The sequence below is a fragment of the Pangasianodon hypophthalmus genome, chromosome 6 (assembly GCF_027358585.1).
Source record: "Pangasianodon hypophthalmus isolate fPanHyp1 chromosome 6, fPanHyp1.pri, whole genome shotgun sequence".
Taxonomy (NCBI): Eukaryota; Metazoa; Chordata; class Actinopteri; order Siluriformes; family Pangasiidae; genus Pangasianodon; species Pangasianodon hypophthalmus.
In genome coordinates this window covers 21,670,975-21,698,475 of record NC_069715.1, presented here as the reverse complement: position 1 = coordinate 21,698,475, position 27,501 = coordinate 21,670,975, and the positions used below count along the sequence as shown (strand labels likewise).

Below are 27,501 nucleotides of genomic sequence, written 5' to 3'. Positions count from 1 at the left end.
AAAAAAAAAAAAAAAAGGCAAATATTAAGCTTTTAATGGTCTTAACAACAAATCATTGGTCAGAAAATGAGCAAGAATGAAACAAATACACTGCTGAGAGCTCATGTGCCTCCATTTACTCGTTTACTTTTGCTGCAGTGAACTGTTTGGGGAAAAGCTACAGGAGAAACAGGGAAATTCACTTATATAGTCTTCTTGTACGTAAAGGTAAATCATGATAATGATTAAAATGTTTGATGTAAAATTCAAAATTTTTCAAAAATATCTTCTGGGATTTTTTTTTTTCTTAAAAGATTGTTATTATTTTATTTGGTTATCTGCCACATCTGATGCAGCCCTTCAAGGACCACAAGGCTTAAACATTTAAAGCAATTAAACAGTAAAGCTTCCCATACTAACTTCCTTTATCTATTTGTTTAATTCTTGCTAATTTCCTGACCAAAAATTTGTTGGTCAGACCATTAATATTTTGCCATTTGGGGCTTGGCCTATATCTTTCTTTTTTATTTATTTATTTATTTATTCATTCATTCATTCATGCATGCATGCCCAGGAGTGTATACACTGTGTATTGAACTAAACTGCATTAATAGTCAGAAGATTCCTATTCTATGGAAATGTCAACTAAACTATGCAATAAATTGTATTAGCTGTTGGACGAGAAAGTTCATTTTAGCATGAACTAATTTTTAAATATGTATGTTTAAAATCTATATATATTTTAAATATTATTAAATATCCTACAGTTACTGTGGCTTCAATTTTAAAATGTATATTCTCTGTAAGAGCTACAAAAGCATCTGATCTGACGTCCAATCAGGGTCTAACAGTTGTGTTAGATTAGTCCCGATGATATGTGTTCAGATTGCTCCTGGGGGCGGGGCATTTCCCCTTTACGCACATCCCATAGCCTGGCGAAGACGTCATCACGTACCGACGTTTCGGGACAGCAGGAACCTGGAGATTGGGGTTGCCAGATTGGGCGTGCTTTTATCCCACTGTTTTTTTTTTTTTTTTTTTAAGGCACTATAGTTGAATACTTGCATTAAAGTCAAATGGAATTTTAGCAACACTAATATTGCTACTGCAGAATAATAATAATAATAATAATAATAATAATAATAGGCTTCAGGTACACCAAGATGAAAGAATGATTATATTCTGAAACTCTGGTCTTGCTAACTTTTTCCTATATATCTACCAAAAACATTTACATTTACATTTATGGCATTTGTCAGACAAATTTATTCAGAGAGTCTTTATCAATAAATACATCCTCATACTGGTTCAGTAGGGACTAAAAGAAGGGACTCTCTTAGTCTAAGTGAACTATCAGTCTGAAAACCCTATTTGGGAGATTAGTGTAGTATAAAAAAAAGGCATAAGACATGGGTTTTATTTTTTCAGATAACTGAGACAAATGTTTGGTTTAGTCTTTGTTAAAACTGTAGAGATTGCTAGACTAGTGAGATAGTTCACTGCTAGATATACAGTTCTATCTAACCTTATACTGCCTTGCAAATTTCTACAGACGAGCTCCAGTTGTTGCATTCAATATGGAAACAGCGATATGTTAATGTGGTGACAGAACGTAGACTACTATAAGGAAAAAACTTGCATTCCAAGACCCGCTCAGCAGTGATGATCAGTTCTCAGCTCACCTCAGAGCAGCTGAGGAGAGCACTTTAGGTTTGTCCATAGACTTAATCGCCCATTATGTTTAGCGTTCATGGGATGCTACATTGCCAGACTTTAAGTTCGTGTTGAGATATACAATACACACACACTAAATGACCAAAGGTTTGTAGACACCTGACCATCACACCCATATGTGCTTGTTTAATATCCACTCTTCTGGGAAGGCTTTGCACTAGATTCTGGAGCGTGGCTGTGGGGATTTGTGCTCATTCAGCCACAAGAGCATAAGTGGAGTCGTGTAATGATGTTGTGTGAGGAGGTCTGGGGTGCAATCAGCATTCCAGTTCATCCCAAAGGTGTTCAGAGGGGTTGAGGTCAGGGCTCTGTGCAGGACACTCGAGTTCTTCCACTCCATCCTTGGCAAACCATGTCTTCATGGATCTCGTTTTGTGCACAGGGACATTGTCATGCTGGAACATGTTTGGGCCTCTTAGTTCCAGTGAAGACAAATTGTAAAAGCTACAGCATACAAAGACATCCTATACAATTGTATGCTTCCAACTTTGTGGCAGCAGTTTGGGGAAGACACACATATGGGTGTGATGATCAGGTGTATAGTGTAAGTGTAAATTAGAATATCACTAGCTATGTCTCAAATGGTGTATTCCACATAGTTTTAATATGAGTCATATGCTCATATTGGGAAACTTGGTGGAACTGCAAACAGGATCAAAACTGACTTGTGGTCTGGCGTCCACAATTTTTTGGCCATATAGTGTGTTGAAGGGTAAGGGGGTTGAAGGGTATCACACGTAGCAATGATATCCAGTAAGTATGTGAGTATATGCGGGATATATGACATAACTGCGAGTGTTTGTAAGGGCAATTGGTGACGAAAATACAAACCTGATTTTAAAAAAAATTACTCGTAAAACACTGATAACCAAATCAGCTTGTTACAAATAAATATTTAACTTAAGTTCAATTTTGAGTATTGTGTAATTTTACCCATTAATAACGTGATAGGAAAAATGATAAAGTGCATTATTAGCTATTGTGTTAATAGTAGTAATATGCGACATGATTCAGAAATTAACAGATAACGTAGATTGTGTTGTAAAGCAAAATAATAACTCAATAAAATGTAATGGTTTAACTGGAGTCAGAGCAGTGTATAGACAAATGCAAGCACAACATATCAGAAATGCACAGTTGATGTAGTAGACATTCAGCATTGTCAAATATTAATTTTATAGCACTGCTGAATTCTTGAATCTGATTGATCAGAAGGTGTTGATTCATTTTCTATACCAGCATCTCGGACTGTTGTGCCAGTTGTAATTTAAATGATAGGTTTATATTAATGCGCTCGTTCTAATAGTTATTATTTCTTTAGTAACATGTCATTTAACAAAGAAAAATGTCAATGGTTTATATCATGAAGCTTTCTGTTAGGAGATGTTTATTTATTTAACATTTATGGATGACGGCTCAGGTGTCAGTGCTTTGTAACAGTCAGTAAGTTTTCTGAAATAGGAGAGTCTTCAGGGCAGTTTGTGCTCGGAGTCTGTGCTTTCTAGTTCCTGACATGACAAACTGCTCTTTTTTTGTCTTATTAACTTCAACAGAGAGAAAAAGAAAGGCTGGAGAGGGAATAGCTGCTATAAATAAGTGATGGCAGGAAATAACCCATCTCATGGACATTTCGGAAGATTAAATGTGACTATACATGGTTAAAAAGCATGATATATTGTTCCTTAATAAATTAAAAATTGGCAAATCCCTTTGTGTAAGAGGAATAAAACCCTTCAGGACTTGCTGTTATACAGGAAAATATTTCACTTTGGTGTGGTAAAGTATCACACAACCGTGGTGTGGATTCTTTTCCCATAACAGCACACCCCATCGTCTTCTATTCCTGACATGTGGACCTCCCTAATGTTTTGATCCTGTTTGCAGCCCCACTGAGTTTCCCAATATGAGCATACATCTCACATTTGATACATGGCTAGTGATATTTTAATTTACACTTGCACTATATGGCCAAAGGTTTGTGAACACCTGATCATCACACCCATATGTGGGTCTTCTCCAGTCTGTTGTCACAAAGTTGGAAGCATACAATTGTATAGGATGTCTTTGTATGCTGTAGTATTACAATTTCCCTTCACTGGAACTAAGAGGCCCAAACATGTTCCAGCATGACTATGTCCCTGTGCACAAAGCAAGCACCATGAAGACATGGTTTGAGAAGGTTGGAGTGGAAGAACTCGAGTGTCCTGCACAGAACCCTGACCTCAACCCCACTGAACACCTTCGGGATGAACTGGAACACCGACTGCACCCCAGACCTCCTCACTCAACATCAGTGCCTGACTTCACTAATGCTCTTGTGGCTGAATGATCACAAATCCCCACAGCCACGCTCCAAAATCTAGTGCAAAGCCTTCCCAGAAGAGTGGAGGTTATTATAACAGCAAAGGAGAGACTACATTTGGCAGTCCCTACAGGATTTCGCAGGGATTTTTTGCGATCGTTGCAGCCAAAAATGCTTGATTTTGCTGTGGCTTTTTTTTTCTTTTTTTTTTTTTCCAAAATTTAAGATGCAACTTGCAGAGATTTTTCAGAATCAGAATCAGAATCATTTGTGCTTTTGTTTCAGAAAACCACTTGAATTGGCGAAATTGCAAGCACAGGATTCTTCTTTTAAACTACTATCAGTGAAGACACATATGTAATCACTTTCTATGATTAAAAAGTATACCACAGACAACATTCAGTATACGTTTATTACTTTTCGCACATGAATCGATGAGGGCTTTGGCTGAATGTGCGTTGTGATGATGTCACATGATGTGTGTTGGCCCAAATCTGTAGTAATTCTGAAAAATTGCAAGCTCCTCTAAATATTTTGGAGTTTTCTTGATTTTGTGTTCATTTTTGTGATCGCAAAATTGGGGAATCAGTGGAAGGAGTGGTCTGGAATGGGATGTTCAGCAAGTACATATGGGTGTGATGGTCAGGTGTCCACAAACTTTTGGCCATATAGTGTATGAGGATATATAATAGCAACCTATATACAGTACTGTGCAAAAGTCTTAGGCACCATATTTTTTTTTTAGTACAAACTTTGTTATAGATTTTTATTTTATGATTTCTACATTATCAATTCCAAACATTAGTTTTCCAGCACAAAATTAAATGTTACAGAAAAATGTTTGTATGTCAGTAAAGAAAGCAGCATATTACATAAGAGACACTTTTCAGACAAAAAAACATAATGAAGGCTTTTTTAAGCAAAGGGTCATCACACCAGATATTGATTTTGTTTCATTTATTACTGTTTACTGCTCTTTATAGTATTTTTTAAATGTAGAAACATTAGTTTCATTACTTTTGAAGGCATCTCTAAAACTCTACAGCATTTCTTTGCATGTGCCTAAGACTTTTGCACAGTACAGTGTGTACATGTATATATATGGACACACATATACAGTACTGTGCAATCTACAGCAAGCACATATGGGTGTGATGGTCAGGTGTACACATATTTTCAGCCATATAGTGTATAAGGATATATATAACTGCAACCTGTTGCTATTCTATTGGGGGAAAAAAGGGCTACGTAGGAATTGACTTCCGGTCGCAGTGTGACGTAGCCACAACAGAGTGGAAACAGCGGATCCAATCTGGCAACCCTGCTGGAGATAACAAGAACACCGACCGGGAAAAGGGGCCAACATCCAGTTTTTAAAGTCCCCAAAGTCGCGGATTTCTTCCATCACATATCGGATTTACTGGCGAAAGCTCAACCCGAGACGACTTTATTTAAGGGGAAGTTGTTTGTTTTTCAGCTCGGAGTGTTTTTGGAGAGTTTTTAGCCATCCCTTTTCCCGACGTTTCCTTTTGGATCATTACAGCGAGCTGCTTTTCTTCTTCTGGACGGAGCCAGTGATGTGGCTCAAGAGCTCCCGATAAAACTCCACTGTTAGATAGAAATATTTCCATTTTTCACATTTTGAGGTTTTTCTTTGGGATTTTTGTGCCTTAAGTCCCACTTTTCCGCATCTCCAAGTACAAGAGAAACACTTTAAAAGGCCCAAACCCGGTGTTTGGTCTGGCTTTTAACGGTAGTTAGCGCGCGAGCGAGCTGGCTAAGCTTGGAGCTAACACGGTGCTAATTTAGCTTTGTGATAAGATTATGATCATTTTTCTATAACAGTATTTATACGACCATTTATACAATGGTTTTTTAGAGCACAGCTAATATAAAGTGTTAGTTTATTTTATTTTCTGTCATTTTTTGTTGGAGTTTTTAGCTGGTCAGTTATGTATTCTTCTTAAAGCTGGTAGTAAGGCGAGCTAACTAGTTTAGCATTTGGAGAATAATGGCACTCTGGAGTGATTGAGGCCCTTTTCCTATGTTTTCTTTTTTTTGGATCCATTTCTAAAGTCCGTTCAATGGATTCGGTGTGTTTTTGGATGGATTGGAGGAGGACAACCTGCAACTGAAACTGCATTAGAAAACTCAACCTGCTGATTTTAGGGTCTGATTTTGAGATCTGAATTCATCTTCCAAACACTGGCTGAAAAACCCACATCAGTGCTGCAAAGGTAAATATCAGCTGCAAAACTCAGAGAAAACACTGAAGAGCTAGTTTGGAAATATTGTGTTTTCTGTGGTGAGGTTTTTTTTTTTTGGATTAAATTCTTGGTGTTTAAAATACCTCTGAAATCAAAATTAATCTGTCAAATCTTTATCTATCTATCTATCTATCGCTCTATCTATCTATTTATCTTGTCTAAGAAGAAAAAAGTTTTTGAAATATATTCTCATTTATGAGTTTTGTCACTTCCAGGAAAACGATGACAATTTTTAATGACTCATACTGTACTAATGTTGTGTTTGTCCAATTAAACGCTTTCTAGAATGTACATGTCCCGCCCCTAACCACATATTGTATTTTATATACTTTCATATTTGTCACTTCCAAGAAAACAGTGATAATTTTTAATGACTCATACCGTACTAGTCTCGTGTTCGTCCAATTAAATGCTTTTTAGAATGTATATGTCCCGCCCCCAAGAGCGTGTCTTGCGTCAGCAGGAAACACGGTTTGTCAGTGCGTCTTCTCTCACTTTATTCCCTTTTCTTACTTTTGGGTGAGGAAAAGAAAAGTTGGAGTTACTTGATTTGGACTTTTCTGAGGAGTGTTTTCCCAACTTGGGGCTGTTCGGTGCTGGAATGTTGTCCGTCTTTATTTCAGCGTCAGGGCTTCTCCATCAGTAAGAGTCAGTCATATCATTTTATCTACCACTCAGACACATCAGAGGGACGACCCGTCAGCACATCTGACTGACTTCAGCCCAGACATGTACGGCATAACTCCAAAAACACGTCGTCTCGTCTCGTCTAGGATTTCGTTCTCATTAAAGTCAACAAGCGCTGGTGAAGGCGACAGTGAGAAGTCCTCCACAGTTAACAGATGAAACTTTCTGCTGTTCTCCATAGTCTGTTAAGCTACTGTCAGGTCTGTTGAGATTCATCAGGGGATTCATGGTGTATCTCATGCTATTGGCTGATGTGTAAATCAATCATCAGTAAACACTTCAACACGTCATCGCTCTTGACTTCCTGTTGCAAAAGGAAATGCATCAACACATGGAATCGGATCACAGCTCTCGAGCCGTTGCTTGGGTACTCTATAGGCTGATTTATACCTGCTGTTAGCGATGCGTACTCAAAATGGCCGCTGCTCGTATCGTGTGGTTGTTTGGCGTGTCGCTTGTGGACGTCCTCAGAAATTATGGACGTCGAAGTATAGCATCATGTGACTCTGTGTCCACAACTGACTAAACAAATTAACGTTGTGGCTCAAATTGCATACTTGTGTGCTATTCTAGATCGTTATTGAGTAACGGTTTTCCTGTTACAGTTAGTGTTTGAATTTTAAAACCGTCTTAAATCTGCCGAAAGGTCTGGTTTGTGTGCCATTCTTCTGGATATTGTAGATTAGTAAATAATTTTGGATTTTAGATATAGATGAAGATCATGACAGCAATCATGCTGACAACAGAAAGTTTTAAAGAGAACCTGAACTCATCAGTGTGTTTAACGAGCGAGTGTGCGAGCAATGCTGAGTATTGAGTGTAGCAGCTGCGTGGATCGAGGAAAATGAAGTATATGCAGAGTTTAGTTCTTTTTAATCAAACCCTCGTGTGTGTTCCTCTTCGGCGTGGTTCTTGTAGGCAGGTGAGAACACAGCAATCACACTCGGGCGCGGACCCAAACAACCGGTCCGAGAGCGTCTGAGGAAGGTGAGGTGCTCTTCGTCCGCCCGGTTCCTGTTGAACTCTAACGCGGTTGGATTTGCAGCGAGAAAGCGATACGAGCCTGAATTGATTAAGCTGCATGAAATAAACCAGACCTGGTGTGCGTTTTGGGCTGCAGGTGACGTTTTTCTGTTCATGTGAGAAGCTGAATTGAGCCACGAGACGCAAACTGAGCCAAAGGACAGAGCTGAAGTGCTGTAGAAATGTCATACGTTGTGGAGATTTGGACTAACAAAAAGAGAAAATAGTTCTATAATTATCTCATAATTTATTGAGTAATTTAGTGTTCTTTGTGCTTCTGTATGCATTAGGCAAAGGTTTGTTTACTTTTTTCTGTCGTCATATTTCTGAGCAACGAATGTAAGAATTTTTTTTTTTTTTTAGGTTTTTGGATCGTTTCGTTATGTACAATGAGAAAATAAAACAAACCCACTAGCTACGAAACTGAAAATATCACATTATGCTCTGATTTTGCTTGAGCTATCAACACAGCTTTGTGTATGAAATGTTTTTTTTTTCTCCATTTCTGTTGGATTGCACTTCCACTTCCCTCTTCCTTAAAATGGGCTTTGAAAAAGAGAAACATGACAGCTCTTCTGCATTCGTCATGCTGAGTCTATAGACTTTCACTATGCGAAGAAAACGAGCTCTTGGGTTTATCTGTGTTCATCTGGACTCATAGAAAGGTATAAGATCAACACTCTGCCACATTTATCAAGAGCAAATCCAGCTTTTTCAGTCTTAATCATTGGGAAATTTTTGCTGTGATTGTAACATGATTGGTTCATCTTATCACGTTACTTCCTGTTTCTACTTCTGCGATGTCGGCGGAAAGGTTGTTATGATTATTGATGTGTATATATTGAACCAGACTTTAACAGGACTGCAGCGCTGTAATTAGCTCACCATTGAGGTGCATTGCGAAAAACACGTCTCATGCCAACATTCATTCCATAAGAAAACATTCTTATCCGAGAACGGCTGCTCGTTTGCAGGTATCCCTGCACGATGACATGCCATGCATTCAAAACCATGTGTATTGGTACCACGAGGGGGGAAAAAAAGCAAACGTGGAGCCATTTTCCAAACTTTCGTGCACAAAAGTGAAGCATGAAGCATGGAATTGCGCAATCGAGCCGCAGTTTGGAAAGAACCGTGAATGCAAAACCTGCAATTATAAGCCCCGCCCCCAAACAAGAGCACTCAGAATTGGTCGTGGGTGCGGACTTGAGTATTCGGACCAAGCGTGAGCCGCCCTAAGAGCCTAACCATTACGTACTTAGACGTGGGAGAATCTTAAAACAGCTGCACAAGCTGTATTTCTGGATTTAGGAACATGTTTGATGATTCAGAGTTGAATTCTTCAGCATCATGTCAGCAGACGTGTTTCTTGTATTGGTTTTGGCTCTTTATTCTGTGTGGAGCTGCTTAGAGGATGTTTTGTTTAGATTAGCATTAGCAATGTAGTTCTCATTCAGTGGGAAAACTGGACCATTGATTTGAAATATAAAAAAAAAAACCGCTCCGGTTCTCAGTTTCTGTCCAGGATTATTTTGGTGCTCAGTAGAAGCCGGCTACAGATGTGCACTCACAAGCTCAGTAACACCACATGTACACTCTGCCACAACAGCACAAGCACCTCAGCGGTCAGCTACTGAACAATCTTAAACACTATCACTGTGATTTTTTTTCATTTAGCAGTTTGTATTCACCAGAACATTTAATCACGAATCTAAAATTACATTAAAAAATCAACAGTTAAATATTTACAAATATATCTGAATTTATTAATATTGATTAATTAATTAATATTAACAGATTATCATTTCCAAAAAAAAGCAGACAAGTTGGCAGCTCAGATTCTTTATATTTATTGCTTGCTTGCAGAGAAGCATGGAGAAACGTTACTCAGTTATGATTTCCTGTCAGTTAGCTATTGAGTAATACACACAGTTTAACAGTGCACATATTTAAGAATTTTAATAATTATATATGACATGTGGTTAAATTGTAGGTTAGCTGCATTTACATTTTATGGCATTTGGCAGACGCCCTCATCCATGGCTTACTGTTATATATCTCACTGTTATATAACTGAGCAGGTGAGGGTTAAGGGCCTTGCTCAAGGGCCCAGCAGTGGCAGCTTGGTGATGCTGGGATTTGAACTCTCAATCTTCCGATCAGAAGTCCAACATCTTAACCACTGAGCTACTACCTCCCTGTTCTAATACCAGCTACAATACCAGCATCAGCGTCTGGGTGGAAAAGTAGCATCAGTTAGGATGTTTTGAGGTATTTAGCATTGCTATCAGTACTGTATGGAAAAGAAATAACTGTGATTGGATGAATATCTAATATCTTTGTGGTGTCATGGCAACCGTTCGGTAGCCTTCTGCTGTTGTCCTGACACGTGTCCAGCCAGTCAGTTTACACCTCTTTTGAGATTTTTGAACACCTATTTTTCCAAATTCTGGGAATTTCCAGGAAACACTGTGTAAATGTATTAACCTGTTGATTCTTGGTTTGATTAAATATCTAACCATTCACCATCTCTGTTTGTAATACATTGCAGAATCGCATACATCAATACACGATTGTTATTGTAGACAGCGTAACTCCTAATATGTATTCCAGTACAGCGCTGTTTACTTCTTCAGCCTGGTTGGTTAGCAGGTGTTGATTAATTTCCTATAACAGCAGCTTCTGACAGTAGTTTACAGGCTTATATTAATACACTCATTCTAGTAAGTTATTGTTTCTGTAGTGTGAGCTGACACAGAGGCAGTCCACATAAACACATTAAAAAAACGTGTGTAATTGTTGATATGGTGAAGCTTCCTGTTAGGTGTTTGTTTTTGTCGTTCTTTTCGAAGGAGTCTCGGGTGTCAGTGATTTGTAAGAGTCAGAGTTCAAGCTGTAACTTTAAGTTTTACTCACGTAGGAAAGATTACTTTCATGTGAATAGATTTTTTTTTTTTCTTTTCTTTTTCTTTTCTTTTTTTTTTTTTTTTTTTGGCCTTGAGTCTGGCGAGGGAGTGACTGTTTATTAGCTGTTGTAGCTAACTTGTTTCGTGAACATTTCACAACATTAAAAGTACCTATAAATGGATAAAAGCATTACATGCCATTCTTTAATAAATTAAAAAATGTTTAGAATAGTATAGAATAAATAAAACTCTTTTAGATTTGCAGTTATAGGAATATAATTAACTTTGCAGTGTCAGTAGCATTGTACCCACCCCATTATTGATTATTTTCCTAGAACAGCACACCCCATTGTCTTTCATTCCTTACCTACAGTACGGAGGTGAATGTGGTAGAGAGGTGAGCATGCGTTTAGCTCATTCTAATTGTTTAGTTTGTTGTCCTCATGGTGGTCAGTTACACTGAAGGTGTTCATTCTGTGTACAGCTGGACTGGAGCTGGAAAAAGCAGCTGTTTGATGGCTTTAAAGTAGTTTTCAAAGTAAGGAAGTCTAAATACAGTGGATATAAAAAGTCTGCACACCCCTGTTAAAAAGTGTAAAAATGAAAGTAAAATCACATCACATTCTAGCTTTTATGTGATATAGCAACCACCAAAATATCAAGCGAAAAACTAAGAGAATAAAAGTAGGAATAAATTAAAGAAATCATATTCAAATGTAATTATTAGGCACCTACCATCAGTGAAGTGATTCTGATTAAACTCAAAGAAAGATCAGCTTTTTCTGAAAGATTTTCTTGACATCTTCTTGGTTTCATCGGACTGATGATGCCATGGTCTGCAAAAAGAGCTTAGAAAGCATGTATAAGATCTCAATATTGAAAGGTATCGATCAGGAGAGGGGTACAAAAGAATTTCCAAAATGTACATGGAACACAGTGAAAGCCTTCATCAACATGTGAAGAAAATGGAGCACCACAGTGACATTACCAAGAACAGGAAGTCCCACCAAAATAGACAAAAGGAAAAAACAAAAACTTATCAGCGAGGCTGCCAAGAGATCTACAGCAACATTAAAGGAGCTGCAGGAATATCTGGCAAGTACTGGCCACTCCCTGCATGTGACAGGATCTCCTGTGTTCTTCACGTGACTGGACTATGGGGTAATGTTTCTCACGCGCACAAAAAAAAAAAAAAAAAAAAGTCCAAGGCCACCTAAATCACCCCAAATACAGCAAAATGTGCTATGGTCTGATGAGACCAAAGTAGAACTTTTCAGTCATAACTGTAAAAGATATGTTCGGCTCAAAAACAAGTAGTAGTTATCACCCGGAGAACACCATACCCACACTGAAGTGAAGCATAGTGGTGGTAGCATCATGCTATGCGTCTGCTTCTTTTCAGCTGGGGAGTTATGGATACCCTGCATGCCTCAGATGAAGAAAAATTTGAGCTTCCAGCACAATAATGATCCAAACCACAAATCCAAGTCAACATAGCAGTGGCTTCAGAAGATGATCAATGTTTTGGATTGACCCAGTCAGAGCCCAGATCTAAATCCTATCAAAAACCTGTGGCCTGTGTACAGGAGACCCTGTCACAAATCTGGAGAATTAAAATAAAATTGCCAAATCAAGATATCAAGATGTGCTAATTTGGTAGAATTTACCTGAAAAGACTGAGTGCTGTATTACAAGCAAAAGACGCTTTAACAAGGTATTAATTATGCAACCAGGTTACCCCCCCCCCCCCCCCCTTCTCAAAAACATTTCTATTTGTTCTTCCCTTGAATTTTGTTGGTTGCTCTATCACATTAAAGTTTCAGAAAGATACTTTTTTTTACTTTATGTCTTATATCCACTGTAGATTAAAGTGTCCCTTGACCAAGAGTGAAGTATAATACGTAGTGTTTGTAGTGTTGAATTACTTCAGCTGGACCTGTAACACAGTGGACCAGAAGAAAGCAGCTTTACAGGTTTGGCTGCAGATGGCTGTGTATTATAGTGCACAGGTGAGCATGGAGCGTGCTGATTGGTTAGTTCGATGCTCTTGTTCAGGTATCCTGCAGTTCTCCATCTGCCACTCCTTTTCTCTGGAATCAGAGCTGTGCAGTAAAACCCATCCCCCTCCTGCACTCAGTCTCTAGTGTAAATCTCTCAGCGTTTGACCTCCTTATGAGCGTACAGTCCGTTTGCTGAGGTAAAATGAGGTTACGTTTTCCTCTCCTCCCCCCTCTATCATTTATGTCTTCTCTCCATGAGACATGTAGGGTCTGGGGCTGAAAATGAGTTATTTATTTATTTATTTATTTATATTTTTTTAAAAAAGGCTTCTCACACCCGGTCAGGACAACCACGTACTTACACAGTCACAGACAAAATGTACAGAATGTACTCCTTATTCGAAATCTATTAGCTAAGATATGTATAGTGTATGAATTTTGGTTCTTTAGTTTAGCTCTGGCGTTCAGGACTGGAGTTGTCAGGTAAGTGCAATAAGGGAAGCTTATAGCCACCAGGTTACCAGTGTGCAAACTACATGCCTGAATCGTCACTCAATCTCAGACCAGAACGAGTAAAATTTTTGACACTGTAACACACTTATCTAAAAATAGACAAAAGCATGTTTCAAATCCACAAACAGTAGTAATAGTCATGTTGAAGCTGGAATCACGTCATCACTCCATGCAACATCAGGTACTGGTTTCAGATTTACAGAGTTTGGAGGTTTTTATGTTACTGTTTCAGATGATATCTGACTTTATAGTTTATAGTATATAGTTAATACTGTTTATTAGGGCTGTCACAATGTTAATGTGTGCAATTAATTTTATATCATAACACGTAAAATTTATCGCATTTTTATCACTTTAACACACAGCCATTGCTAAGGTACTTCTTACTGAGGTGTAGCCACAGACACTGGGACAATGTAAAGCTATTGTTACTGTACTCAGGTCTTTACGCACCCGTCCTGTTTTTCTGGGTTGAACAGTGGTCCATTGCAGTCTTTGTCTCGGCGAAATTAAGTATCACACAAATTAAGTGTGACGTGTTTAAAAACGAAACACACCAGTGTGAAAACTGATGTGGTGAGTCAGGCAGTGCTCCAGATTGCAGTGGCATTGACAGATTACTGCTGGAAGCCATTTAGCAACCAAAACCAATTCAGTGTGACCGTGTGTTACATATAGAGCTCATGGACAACTTTTATGCTGTTTACACTGTTTAAACGCTGATTAACTGTTTTATTCGAGCCTAATATGAGAATACAAGCTGGAACCTTAGTATTGTCAGGTTTTATCCAAGATTAGGGCTGCATGATATTGAAGAAAAATGTGATATGTGATAACTTGTTAAATAATGTGATATGCAATATGATAATGCTTTAAGTGTGTAAAAGCAATTTAAATTAGATTAATATTTATATATTCAAAAACTGAGACATAACCAACATGCATCTTCCATGTTCTTTTGAAGAAAAGAAAGCATTCTCTGCTCTCTGCGTCACCCTAAAAGATTGCCTTTTCGTAACTTTAATTCATTTCAACATTTATATTATATAAATATTTAAATCATTCAGCTATCGCAAGCCCTTGCGATATGCAGAGCATGATATTTCAATAATTTTGATATATTGTGCAGTCGTAGTCAAGATTAAATGATAGATAGCACCTTATATTACTAATGTCACCACGTATCAACCTGTATAGATGAGATGAGAACCACAAGTCTAATTCTTTCATGTTATTTATTACAGTAATGAACATTATCAGCATATTATGTCAGAGCTGAAAATTTACAAGCTGCTTTGTTTGACTCTTTTTTTTTTTTTTGTTGTAGTTTTTATAGGTCTGTGTTGAGATTTGTGGTGAGGAATAAATAATACTCCTGGAGTTAAACACTATTACAGTTTATAAATGTATTTGTAACCAAATGAGCTGATCAGGAGAGAATTTAGGCACCCACAAAAAAAACCCCACCCTAGACAGCATGATTTTTACACTTTCAGTAAAGGCTTAACGTTGTGCTCAGTGACCTTCGTTATTTTCCTCATAGATCTGCTTTGCCCTGGAATGTGGAGGGACTTTGGAACAGCAGTGCCAGCTCATCAGTTTTCCTCATATCATATTGATCTAGCATAGGCATGTGCTGATATTAAACTGTCATTGATTATATTTCTTGTAACATCAGTTGTTTATTCCTTGCTTATTCAATCTTGTATTGACAACCACAAGCTGTGCTTTTAAAGATTATTAAAAAAATAAAAAAAATAATTACAAATAACAAAAAAAACTTTTTTCTAAATTGCAGTATCAGATTCATCTCGTCACAGAAACACAAAATATCACGATATTCTCTGTACTGGCTATCACAGTATACTGTATACTGAGTGTCATGATACACCGTAGACTGCACACCACACTGTACTGTATATATCACCAAATGTACTGTATACTGAAGATCACAACATGCTGAATATTCAATGCTGCAATATGCTGTGTACTGGACATTGTGATGTATACTGTATACTGAATAATACTGAATATTACAATATGCTGTGTACTGAACATCACAATGTACTGTGTAGTGTGTGTATGTGTGTGTGATATATAATGTGTGTGTGTGTGTGTGTGTGTATGTGTGTGTGTGTATATATATATATATATATATATATATATATATATATATATATATATATATATATATATAATGTTTGTGTGTGTGACAAAGCTATATACTAAATATCACCAAATATACTGTATATTGAATATCACAGTTTGCCGTACACTGAATATTACCGTATGCCGTACACTGAATACCACGAAATACTGTACACTGAACATCACAATTTGCCGTATACTAAATATTGTGACATGCCATACACTGGATATCACGATATGCTTTATACTGAATTTCACCAAATTTGCTATATACTGAGTGTCACGATATGCTGTATACTGAATGTCACAGTATACTCTGTATAACCGATTATCAGCACATGTGTAATCTGATCTAGTGTACAGTAGCAGTAGTTTATCTCTTCTCTTTAAGGTTTTAAATAATTGTCAGAAAGTAAGATGGTAGAATGTCAGTGTGCAGCATGCTTTTATTCAACACTTGCACCAGCTTTCTGATTTGTATTTTAAATTTTATTCAGGTATTTCAGTTGCTGTGTAAAAAAAGCTTGTATATACGTCCTATAATATTTTAGGCAACTTTTAAACATTGTATACTACAGCAAATTGCCAGTGCTAGAATAGTTTTTTGTTTAGTAAAGAACAACACACTTTTTTTTTAAATCTGTTTATAGTTGTTAAATGTTGGGGAACGTACGCAAGACAAATTCTAGCAGCTGTAAACAGTTGTTTGCTCACCAGCCTGTCTTTTTTCTTTCCCTGTCTTGAAGTTAATAAGACACAAAAAAATGCAGCTTGTCATGTTGCAGAGAAACCCCAAAGAGCAAAGTCCTCTGTCTTGAAGACTATCCTGTGTCAGAAAACATTCGGACATCGTCTCATAATGTTTCACAGTTTCCTTTGTTAAATAACAACACATTTTGTAATCCGTTTCTTGTTAGCCTTCGATTCTGTGGAGCATCCGCCATACAAGTCCCTGTCAATGAGTATTAGAAAGAGCGCATTAATCTAAACCCGTGGTTTGTGTTGTAGCCAGCATTACCATAAGAGCTGCTTTTGTAGAAAATTAATCAGAATCAAGAATTCAGCAGTGCTGTGGTATAAATTGTGCTGTATTATTATGGTTTATTATTGTCAGTTTGGAGCTGTTGTTGAATTGAGTTAATTTCCGTCCAGCTGAATTTCACATTCCTGCCTTTTTTTTTTTCTTTTTTTTTTTGGGGTATGGTGTGTTTTTTTTTTTTTTTTTTTTTAACATAAAAAAGTCACTTTTATGAGCTTTAATTGATGCACATTGCTCATAATGCTTCTTATCGAATGTATATGGCCAGATGTAGAAAACCAAAAGATATCAGATCAACCATATAAATGGACTGAGTAGAGATTATTTGGCTAAAATCCATATCTGATTTCCTGGAAGTCTGATAACAATATACGTGGGAACTTTGGTAACCTAGTCATAGTCAAAATCAGATAATGATCATATTCTTATCGCACATTTAGACACAGTGTTGAAATAGGTGTTGAAAAAGTGTCAGGCGAACTTATAAAAAGTGTTCATCATGAGTGTTGGTTCACGTTACTGTGTTTGTCCCTCCCTGTCCCAGATGATGTGCGAGGTGATGCCCACCATCAGCGAGGCGGAGGTGGGGAGTAATGGAGGGGGGCGGGGCTCTGGGTCTCCTCTCCAATCGGATTCTGAGGGACATTTCGAGTCTCTGATGGTGTCCATGCTGGAGGAGAGGGACAGGCTCCTGGACACGCTGAGAGAGACGCAGGAGAATCTGGGACTGACGCAGGGCAAACTGCAGGAGGTCAGCCACGAGCGAGACGCCCTGCAGAGGCAGCTCAACTCCGCCCTGCCTCAGGTAAGACCAGCTTCCTCAGACTCATCCCTGACGCGAAGAGCAGTCGTTTTTGGCTTTTTTGCAGAAATACGATGCATTTCTTAATGGGAGAAAATCATGTGATTTCTTTGCTGGGATATAGCTGGGATATAGTGTAGTAGCACAGGACCTCTTCTTGCAACAACCTGAAATGCAGAATATGTAACATCTGCCTAATTCTTCATTCCTAGGCTTAGAAAAAAAACATTTTCACAAGATATTCTGCTTTAATTAGTAATATTGTGCTGTATTTTTGTATTTGTTAATACACCACCATTTTCACATTCTTCTTCAGATGTATGTATGTAAAATAATTCAGGAAAGACATGGCTGTTGTTATGAGTGTGGCTAATAAAGTAAAAATCACTAACATAGATATCTTGTGCTTGGACAGATGTGGCCAGAAATTTTCTCGTCACCACGCTGTCCTCATCTCATGATTTAGCACAGAGCTGGAAAAAATTACTAGCTCTAGTAGGTTAAATAATATTATGTTAGCTAGCCCTTTTTAGCCTAGTCATTTAGGGTTCTTGGCAACCAAAACATGAGCTAATAAATTCATGATTTGTCCGACTTTGTAGCAGGTCATACCATGACTGGGCCTCATTTATCAATCTTTTAGTAAAGTTGTGTGTAAATGTTTGTGTAAGCCAAACCGAGCCAAAGTTTTATGCCGGATTTGCAAACGTTTCCGAAACGCTGATTTTCTTTGTATTCGCATGCGTGTGTTGATCGCCAGTAAAGTGCGAAGTGCATTCCTGACACAGCTCATTTGCATGCAGCGAAGCCCACAAAATTCCATAAAAGTTCTAGTGCACAGACAGCTGGGAGCACAAAATGACCGATGAGGTGAAATCCAGAAGTGGAAGTTATTTTGACTTACTCCTATGCCAATAAAATATTTATAAATATATACACTCATTGTCCACTGTAATAGGAACACAACAGTTATCTAATCAGCCAATCATGTGGTTGCAGCACAGTGCATAAAATCATGCAGTTACAGGTCAAGAGCTTCAGTTAATGTTCACATCAAACATCAGACTGCAGGAAAAATGTGATCTCTGTAACTAACCGTGGCATGGTTGTTTGTACCAGAAGGGCTGGTTTGAATATTTCAGAAACTGCTGATCTCCTGGGATTTTCACACACACACCAGTCTATAGAGTTTACACAGAATGGAGCGCAAAACAAAAAACATCCTGTCTGCAGGCTGAAACACGCTGATGAGAGAGATCAGAGAAAAATTAGACTGGGGGGAAAAAAATAAAAAATAACAGCTGATTTTTTTTTTTCTTTCCTTTTTCCTAATCTTCAACTGTCCGCTTTCGGCCCACATATATACTGCTGGTTTTCACGATTTTCTCGATGGTACTCTTAGTCCTTGACCTAGTGAACTAGCATGAGGATATATTTATTGACAGAAACTACAAATCACTCTTGTAAGTCGCTCTGGATAAGCATGTCCGCTAAATACTGTAAACATAATAAGAAAAAAAGAAGCAATTTAAACTCAACAGTATTTTGAGTTTATTATATATATTTATGAATTATATGGTTTGCAGTTGTTCAAGTCGAGGTTCATATTCATTCGTCTTCTTCTGTGTAAATTTGCAGACATGCAGGAGCACGAGTAGGATATGAACGTTTTTCCAAAATTACAAGATTTTCACGAATACCAAATTTCTCGTCAATGATCGCACGAATGATTTATGAATAGATCTGTTCGTATCCAGCTTGATAAACGAGGCTCATTGATTCCAGCCATTGGATCCATTCAGTAAAATCAGGAACTGAGCTCATTCATTATTGAACTGGTAAATACATAAGCGAACAGATGCCAGTGATTGGCTAGTGACACTCTGACTGAAAGCGGAGAGATGAAGCTTGCTTCCACACCCACAGAGCAGGAATACTGCATTCTGTCCTGGACACCTGCTCACAGGCAGCATTGGCAGCATCGTCAAACGTGTGATGGCCTGATGATATCACGAATGCATGTTGTGATGTCTTCAGATATTGTCTGTTTTTTTTTTTCTTCATTGTTTGCCGCTAGCTGAAGGAGTACTAAACAGATGGTGTATCACTGGGAGCGGAAAGAATTATGTAACCTGCTGATACATTTTCTCAATCACTGACTCTAGATATCATTTTATCTTTTAATTAGAATTTTATTTTATTTATTATAATTATTATTATAGACGAAAGACGTCACGGGTCATTGTAAAGGATGTCTACGTTATTAACCTTTGAGGAGTGTGTGTGTGTGTGTGTGTGTGTGTGTGTGTGTGTGTTGTATAGACCTGGTTAAAGAGCATGGATAAACCACTTCCTTCCTCTCTTGCCACTAAAGCTATTTAAATCAATAACTCACAGGGCTTTCTTTTCATTCTTTTCTTCCTGTCTTTTTTATTTATTTATTTTTTTGTTCTTCTGTTTTTTTCTGTGCTCACAGAAAGCTCAGCCTCAGGGCATGCCTAAAAAAAATTCCCTCCTCATCTCTTTCCCTCCATCCTGAGGAATTCACACACATTCCTGAGTTTGAGATTCTGAAATGCACGAACACCTCACATACACGTGGTCTCTTTTTTTTTTTTTTTTTTTTTTTTTTTCCCTCCCCTCCCTGCCTTGAAGTCTGAATTTGTGTGTGTGTTGGGGGATCTTCACTTGCTTTTCCGTAATAGTTTTAAATTCCTCGGTGTGGGTTTGTGATGGTCAGCGTGAAATATTTAATGTTAATAAGAGAACGGAGATACTGATGTTCGTTGAAGTCGATCATGATATTGCACATGCAATGATCCTTCAAATTTGTGAGAGAAAAAAAAAAGGATTTTATTACAATACACTAAAAATACACTATCACATGTTCAGCTTTATACAAGGATATGAGCTGAGACTCTCAGGTTTTACTCCGTTGTTCACCTACAATACAGAGATAAACAACGGATTAAAGCACTTATACCTGTGCGATGGACTTTTGTTCCACTACAGTCCATTTAAAGAGTCACTTCTCAAATGGGGAACACAATTAAAGTGGATTTATTGTGTAGAGAAAAAGGGAAACAGAATCCGAAGCTTAGTGTAAAAATAAATAAATAAATAAATAAAATTCATGACAGCAAGCAAATTACATGAAATGTAATTGGAAATGAACAAATGAGCCAGTTGTAGTTTTGTAAGTAAATAATAATTTTCAGCTTTAAACTTTATTACACATTATTGTGGTTTTTTTTTTTTTTTTTTTTTTTTTTTTTTTTCTTAAATTTATTATCACAGATTTGTGTGGTAAAATGTACATCGTTCACACTGATGTTGCTCTGTAAATCCAGTTTCAGCGATGAGTTAGTATACAGGGTGTCTCAGAAGTCTCCATACATAGGGGAGTGTGTTCACCAGCACCATGTTGGTTGTGTCTTCGTCAGTGGATGTTCGTAGATGTCCACTTCTCGGTTGGACCGCAACACTTCCAATCTTCGTGAAGTTGTTAATAAGTTCGGCAGCAGTGTCGTGTGTGTGTGTGATGTGTTTGCCAGGTTTCCTGTTAAAGTCCATCGCAACCTTGCGACAGCTTCTCGATCCAGTCATGAGAACGATTTCAATATGTTCTTCTTTTGTCAAAGGCGTTCTTAAAGGCTATCTGAAAAAATATATATAATATAAACTAAGTATGAAAAATTTTGGAAGCCATTTTGCTAAAAAGTGTTAATTTCCCCTATGTATGTAAAGACTTTTGAGACACCTTGTAGTTATAATATAATATATAGTTATAATTTTTTTTAAACATTGCACAACTTCACTTTACAACACATCAAACAAACAAACGTGCATTACGAGGTAAAGAGCAAAGAGTAGTGCTGAGTAAAACCTAACCTGCTTCGTGATTTCAAGCCACTCAAAAGCCTCATACGATAGTTTCATACGATACAGTAATGCTGCAACCTTGGCTTTTTTTGCTCGTAACAAAATTATCCTTGTACTTCAAATATTAGATGAGAATTTGAGCCTTTATTTAAATATTGACCGTCACCAATCCTTGGTTTAGAGAAGAAGGCATTTTAAAGCTGGCAGGTCATTTTTAAACCATATTCAAATAAGATAATGTTAAAGCCTCTGCAAACATGATTTCAGATGTTAAAAAAACTAAAGAAGTCCTTAGATAAGCATTTAAGAAATATATAGATTGTGGAAATCTCTCTAACCACAACTGAATTTGAACTAAAAGCTACCTGTTTTTCTGCCTGATCAGAAAGAGTTTTGCCAGTCAAGCTTGGCCAAATTGTATTTTTTTTAGGTTCCTAATGAGATTTTAGCATACATATGCAAAATTTATTGTCCATATTCATTATAATAGAAATAACAATTATAAAATAATGTGGTAATTACACAAAAATTCAGCTTGTCTGTCATTTTACGGTACTAGGTGTACAGTGTAATTACCTTAAATGTAGTGGTGCCATTCTTGCGCTGCGTCTCAATCAGCTTCCTAGTTCAGTAGTCAGGGCTCTGCTCAGGGAGTCGGCCATTTTAAAGGCTGTCTCAATCGCAAAATCCTTCCAGTGCACTGGAACGTTCGCTCCCTAAAAAAATCCCACAATGCACCGCAAAAACCAGGGAGCATCGATGCTCACTATGTTACCTTACTGGAAATGACGTCATATTTTCTGACGCCTCTCAGCTCGAAAAAAAATGGGGGACGAACTCTCAGCCAAATGTAAGTAGCTTGTTGTCATTGTAGCTCTCAAATGATTACTTACGTTAGCGATTTTTAACTTTATTTGACGTTCTATATACAGTTTATTTGAGTCTAACGACTTTTAAGTGTTTAATGATTTTTGAAATAATCCACTAGCTAGCCTACATGTGATTAAGCTAACAAATTTATATGACATATAAAACTTAAATATTTTTAAGTTTTTAATTTTTGGAGATGTTTTACTATACGAGTATGTAGTCATGTTGCTGGAAATTGAGTCATCGGTGTCCCAGTGTGTAGTGAGCCAGGGTCCTTACCAGTGCCCAAACTCGTGTACATGATGTAATGATTCATGACCTAGGGAGCTAGAGAGCTGACTGAGACACACTATTGTTTTTTTTTTTTTTCTTTTTTCCCCCACAAAAGAGTGATGCACAAATGCACGCTGTCATGTACGCGAATTTGCAAGCACATGCAAATCTTATCGCCTTCCCGCAGGTGAATTCTGGTTATTGATCAGGTGATAAAGAGAGAGATGATGGTTCTGTACAACAGAAATAAAAACTGTGGACGTGGATGAGAGACAGACATATTACATGGCTCACTAGCTTTCCTTTTCTTGAATGTATGTTATTCTGTTTGAGGCTCCAGTCGATAGTTATCGTCTGGCTTCCACAGTGATATCGACAGTATGAAACCTGAGACTTGACCGACTCGGAAGCTAATAAAAAGGGGCTCCGAATTACGTTTATGACCTAAAATCTGACTTCTAAATCTGACAAATGGCGCACTACGATGTCCGACTCAAAAACGTAGAACATGTACTAAATAGGAACGTTTTCAGGTGAAAATAGGAAGAGATTGAATAAGTGTAGTGCAGTGATTGTGTGTGTGTGTGTGTGTGTGTGTATGTATGTATATATATATATATATATATATATATATATATATATATATATATATATACACACATATATATACACACATATATATACACACATATATATACACACACACACACACACACACACACACACAAGTGGACGTCGGAACCAGTTTAAAGTGGATGGGTTGCAAACCCATCACAGGGCACAATCGTGTTTTGCTTTATTGAAACATATCATAACAAATTGTATCATATCGAATTTGATTTTTGTGCATCATTCCACCGCTAGTACGCCAATAAATACACAGCCCCAGTTTCATCCTCCTCTGTATTCTGTGGTATAAGCAGAACAACACACTCCAGGCATGCGATTAAGTGAAAATAATGCACTTCAGGGGGAGTAGTGGCACTCCACTTCGCGTCATGCCGTATCACACCACCCCATGTGTGCACTGTTTTCATATAACCACCCGATCTGTTGTGTTATTCCTTACTTCATAATATGTAAATGTTTTTACATTCAATTTTTCTGTCCTTCCTTTGTCTTGTTCATTCTAATTCATCCTGTTCCTCAGGCCAGATTCCGGAGGGGTGTGTGTGTGAGAGAGAGAGAGATTCTCTTTAAGCTTAATTGGCCTAGCTGGACATTTTTTCTCAGTGGTGATGTGGGAGTTTATGGTTTGGATTAAGTGTGTGTGAGTGTAAGAGTAACAGCTCTGCTCTTAGTCTTTAACCTCCGCCAGCACACTGGATGCTTTGTGTCGGTGGGAAACATGTTTAAAATGTTTCACATGAGCCCATCTTTTTGCTTGTAAGTGAAAGAGAGGATCCGGAGAGCAGATCCATTCAGCCCTGTGAGTGCAGCTCAAGACAGATTTACAGGAGGAAAACAGACAGGAACACATGATGCTATATCTGTTTCTATTGCTCACAGGTTTGCTGAATGTGTGTGATTACTGTTCTCGAAGAGAATCTCACTCAGTTCTTCAACACACCAGTTTTGTAAGGAACAATAAGTGTATTTTTATCGTCTTACATTGCACCAGGACCCATTACTGTAGTAGCATGTTGTTTTCCTAGAGGATGTTTGTGAAATCTGATTTGCTAAATTGCTGGCACATTCTCGCTCTAAATATTCAATCTGCTGAGCAAAATCACCTTTATTTACCAGAACACTTTAATCGTATGAGCTGTGTGTCCTCACAAAGTTAAGAAAGTAAACCTTGCCACTCGCAAGCGATATTAACATCTGCTTAAATAATTAATCGTGGCAGTTTTGTGCTTTGGCTCATAAACCATGCGTGGGTGAAAATCGATCTCAGTAAATGCACCCTGTTTACGTTCAGAGTGAATACAGCAGTGACTAGTGCACTTCATTCATTCATTTATCCATTTCATTCATTTTCTTCTTTTAGTAACAGGAAATATAATACTGAGAACGTAATATTAGGTATTTGTTTAGCAGGACTGGACAAATTAGTTTGTTAACTTTGACTGCAAGTGAGCATTTTGGTTTATTTTAAATTTCTCTCATGGCTTATCTCGCCAACGTTTTTTCTCTCCTTTTCCTCCTGTAGACTCGCCGCGCTTGAGGTGCTTGCGGTAGGCTTGGGACGATCAGAGATATTATCGAGAACCGTTGATAGATTCCAGCTATCGCAGGGCTATCAGGTTGGACGGTTTAGATGTCTGTTGGAAGACGTGGTGTCTGCAATAAAAATAAATTGTGTTCTTTCCCATAATATGTTTCCTTTCAGTATTCTTTATGAAGCCTTAATAATGTTGTCTGAGCAAACAAAATAATTCTCTTGTTCGTGCTGCCAGACAAATAAAAGCCATGAACGTATTCACTCACAAAACATGAACGGAGATTTAAATTAATAAAATGAAACGTGTTGTTTATCAGGGCTACCTCGCTATGCAAGAATATAATAATCAACTCCGCTGCTGTTCACCTCAGAGCACATGCTTTCATAGTGTTGAGCTTCGTTACAGCTAATAACTCATTACATTTATTTACAGTCCCGACTTTATTTTTGCAAGAATTCCTGACTTTTCATTGTTAATTAAAAAAAACTGACTAGCAACTACCAGCTACAGCTGACTAATGATGTAAAGTACATGATGTGTTAACTATATTTGGCCACGCCGCCGTCTTTTACTCTACTCCGAGCCACAGATGGTGCTATCATCAATGAGCGATAGCTAACGGGCTAACTTGTGCGCGTGTGTGGTGACGTGGTATGGCTATTGAGGATAAGGGGCAATAATGACGCTCTGTTTTATGCAAGGGTTGCCTGAGTGCAAATAAAATGAATCGAGACTGCAATTTTAATACAGTGCGTTCCTTATTAAATGCATTATATACATTTTGTACATGTATAGGTTTATGTAACTACTGTGTTGCTGGTGTGTGCAGCTCAGCAGAATTAAATATCAAGATACGTATTGTGTAGCGTGGAAAATATGTGCAAGAATCTTTACTTTTCCTCTTTGTACAGACGCGTGTTAATATGATCCTGTCGGTGCCGAAAGCTTGCCTGATTGTGTCAGTGCTGTTCCTAACTCCATCTGCAGACCTCCTCTCGCTTTTCTGGCTTCCTGTAAATGAATCTCACCGACGGCAAGCTAGCTCTCAAAGAAGACTTATAAATAAGTTTATTAAGTCTAACTCTGACTGTAAGCTTGTGCTCGATACAGCAGACTGTACACCTCTCTTCCCTGAAGCAAGGCTGAAAAGCTCTGTTTTCACCGTTTTCCACAATCTGTATTGATTTTAGAGAAAAATCCTGCCTTTGTATTCAAGGAAAGTCTGACGCTTTTTTTATTTTTCCTTGTGATGGAGGTATGAAGAGTGAGTGCCAGCAATCATTACCGAGACCAGCTGCAGTAAAGACTGACCGCTCTCTCTCTCTCTCTCTCTCTCTCTCTCTCTCTCTCTCTCTCTCTCTGACTTCTGGTCTTCTCTTACAGTTTTACTTGAATGTTCATTGGCAATAACACTGACATGTTAATATAAAAGTGTAGTTATTTATAGGCATATAATGAGGTAGCTAGAAAAACAAGAATAAGATGTCGATTTTCTCATTTTGTTAAATAAATAATACTTTCTTTATTACACCGAGCACCTTTATTAGGCCCAGGGGTGCTTTACAGTCAGCCAGCCAGCCAAATGACTCTGGCAGGAATGATAGATGAGGTATGAGCAAATTATTTAGACACACTGTAAATATACCATTTAAACCCGTGTCAGTGCATGGGAATTGGTGCAGCTATAGTTCTGGCTGTAGTTCTTGCCTCTGTGTAAGCTGTATGTGTGTTTTCACCTCCTCTCCTCTATTTTTATCCATGTACGTTCTGGGCGTCAGTGTCACCGCCCAGCTTTGCCTGTGAAACGAAATAAATTACATGCTACGGTCAGCATATATCAGCTTTTATCTTTTATGTGGAAAGAACAACAATGGTGTGGTTATAACCTGGATATAGACTCCATATGAAAGTGACACATGCATCAGGGGTTCCCAGACCTTTTGGGCAAATGAACCCAAATGGACATTATGAATTTTCCACAACCCCAAGTCTCAACCACCCTACATTTTTTTTAATTTTTTTTATTTATTTATTTTTTTTCTTTTCTTCTTTCCTTCTTCAAATTCCAGAGTTAGGATTACTGTAACATTTGAACACTTATGTTAGTTGCATACTTATGTGTAACAAATGACTGAAAAACAAAGGAATATTTCTTGCACTGGCTTACCAGTCTAGTGGGAAATGTTGTGTTGTTTTAGGAAAATAATCCACAACGGGGTGGTGCGATGCCTCCCGACGCAAAGTAGAGGAGCCTGGTTTACACCTGACTCATGATTTTGCGAGCGGCATTGCTCACACACTCGCTGCATAAAAGCTACATCTACTTAAAGCATGTTAAAGCCAAAACATCCCTGTACATCAGGTTTCCAAGTTGAACTATAAAATGTTTATGTAATTTTACGCACAGTGACGTTAAACATATCGACGAGCTCTGTTAAAGCTTTTCGCTGTCGTCGTGATTATTGTCATGGGCTGTGTTTCAAATCAAAAATTCTTATCTTACATTCAAAAGTTTTTACTCATCTAGAAAATCCAGAGGAGCTGATACTCAAAACAGACCTTTCGGTAGGTTTGAAGGTGACATGAGAGGCTTTTAAACTTCAAACACTAACTGTAATAGGAAAATAGTTTGTGTCAGTACTTAATAATGATCTAGAACAGAACATAAGTATGCAATTTGAGACATAAAGCTAGTTTGTTTAGTAAAGGTAGATGGAAGGGGGATGAATTCCTACCCTAGTACAGTGTGCCAAGGTAGTAAAAAGACTACAATAGCATTCATACAATAACGTACATTCTTAATTCAAATGTAGCTTATTGGAATGTGACATTATTAAATATTAGCCGTCTTCAACTTTTTATTGCTAGTATCAATTGGCAGAATAAATGAATAAAACAAAAGAGGAGATTG

At 37.7% G+C, this 27,501-nt stretch overlaps 1 protein-coding gene across 13 annotated transcripts in view; it reads left to right on the top strand.

Moving 5' to 3' along the window:
* The first annotated feature begins 5,299 nt into the window (after window positions 1–5,299).
* The window catches only part of ppfia1 (PTPRF interacting protein alpha 1), an 80,093-nt gene continuing 57,891 nt past the window's right edge, over window positions 5,300–27,501 (top strand). For 6 of the 13 annotated variants that reach the window (XM_053234724.1, XM_053234720.1, XM_034305085.2 and 3 more), the window contains exons 1-2: window positions 5,300–6,252; window positions 17,143–17,403. In XM_053234724.1, the coding sequence (XP_053090699.1) occupies window positions 17,143–17,403 (261 nt within the window). In that variant the 5' untranslated portion in view covers window positions 5,300–6,252. The remainder of the gene's footprint in view (window positions 6,253–17,142; window positions 17,404–27,501) is intronic. The other 7 variants (XM_053234729.1, XM_053234723.1, XM_053234721.1 and 4 more) reach the window with 3 other exon arrangements.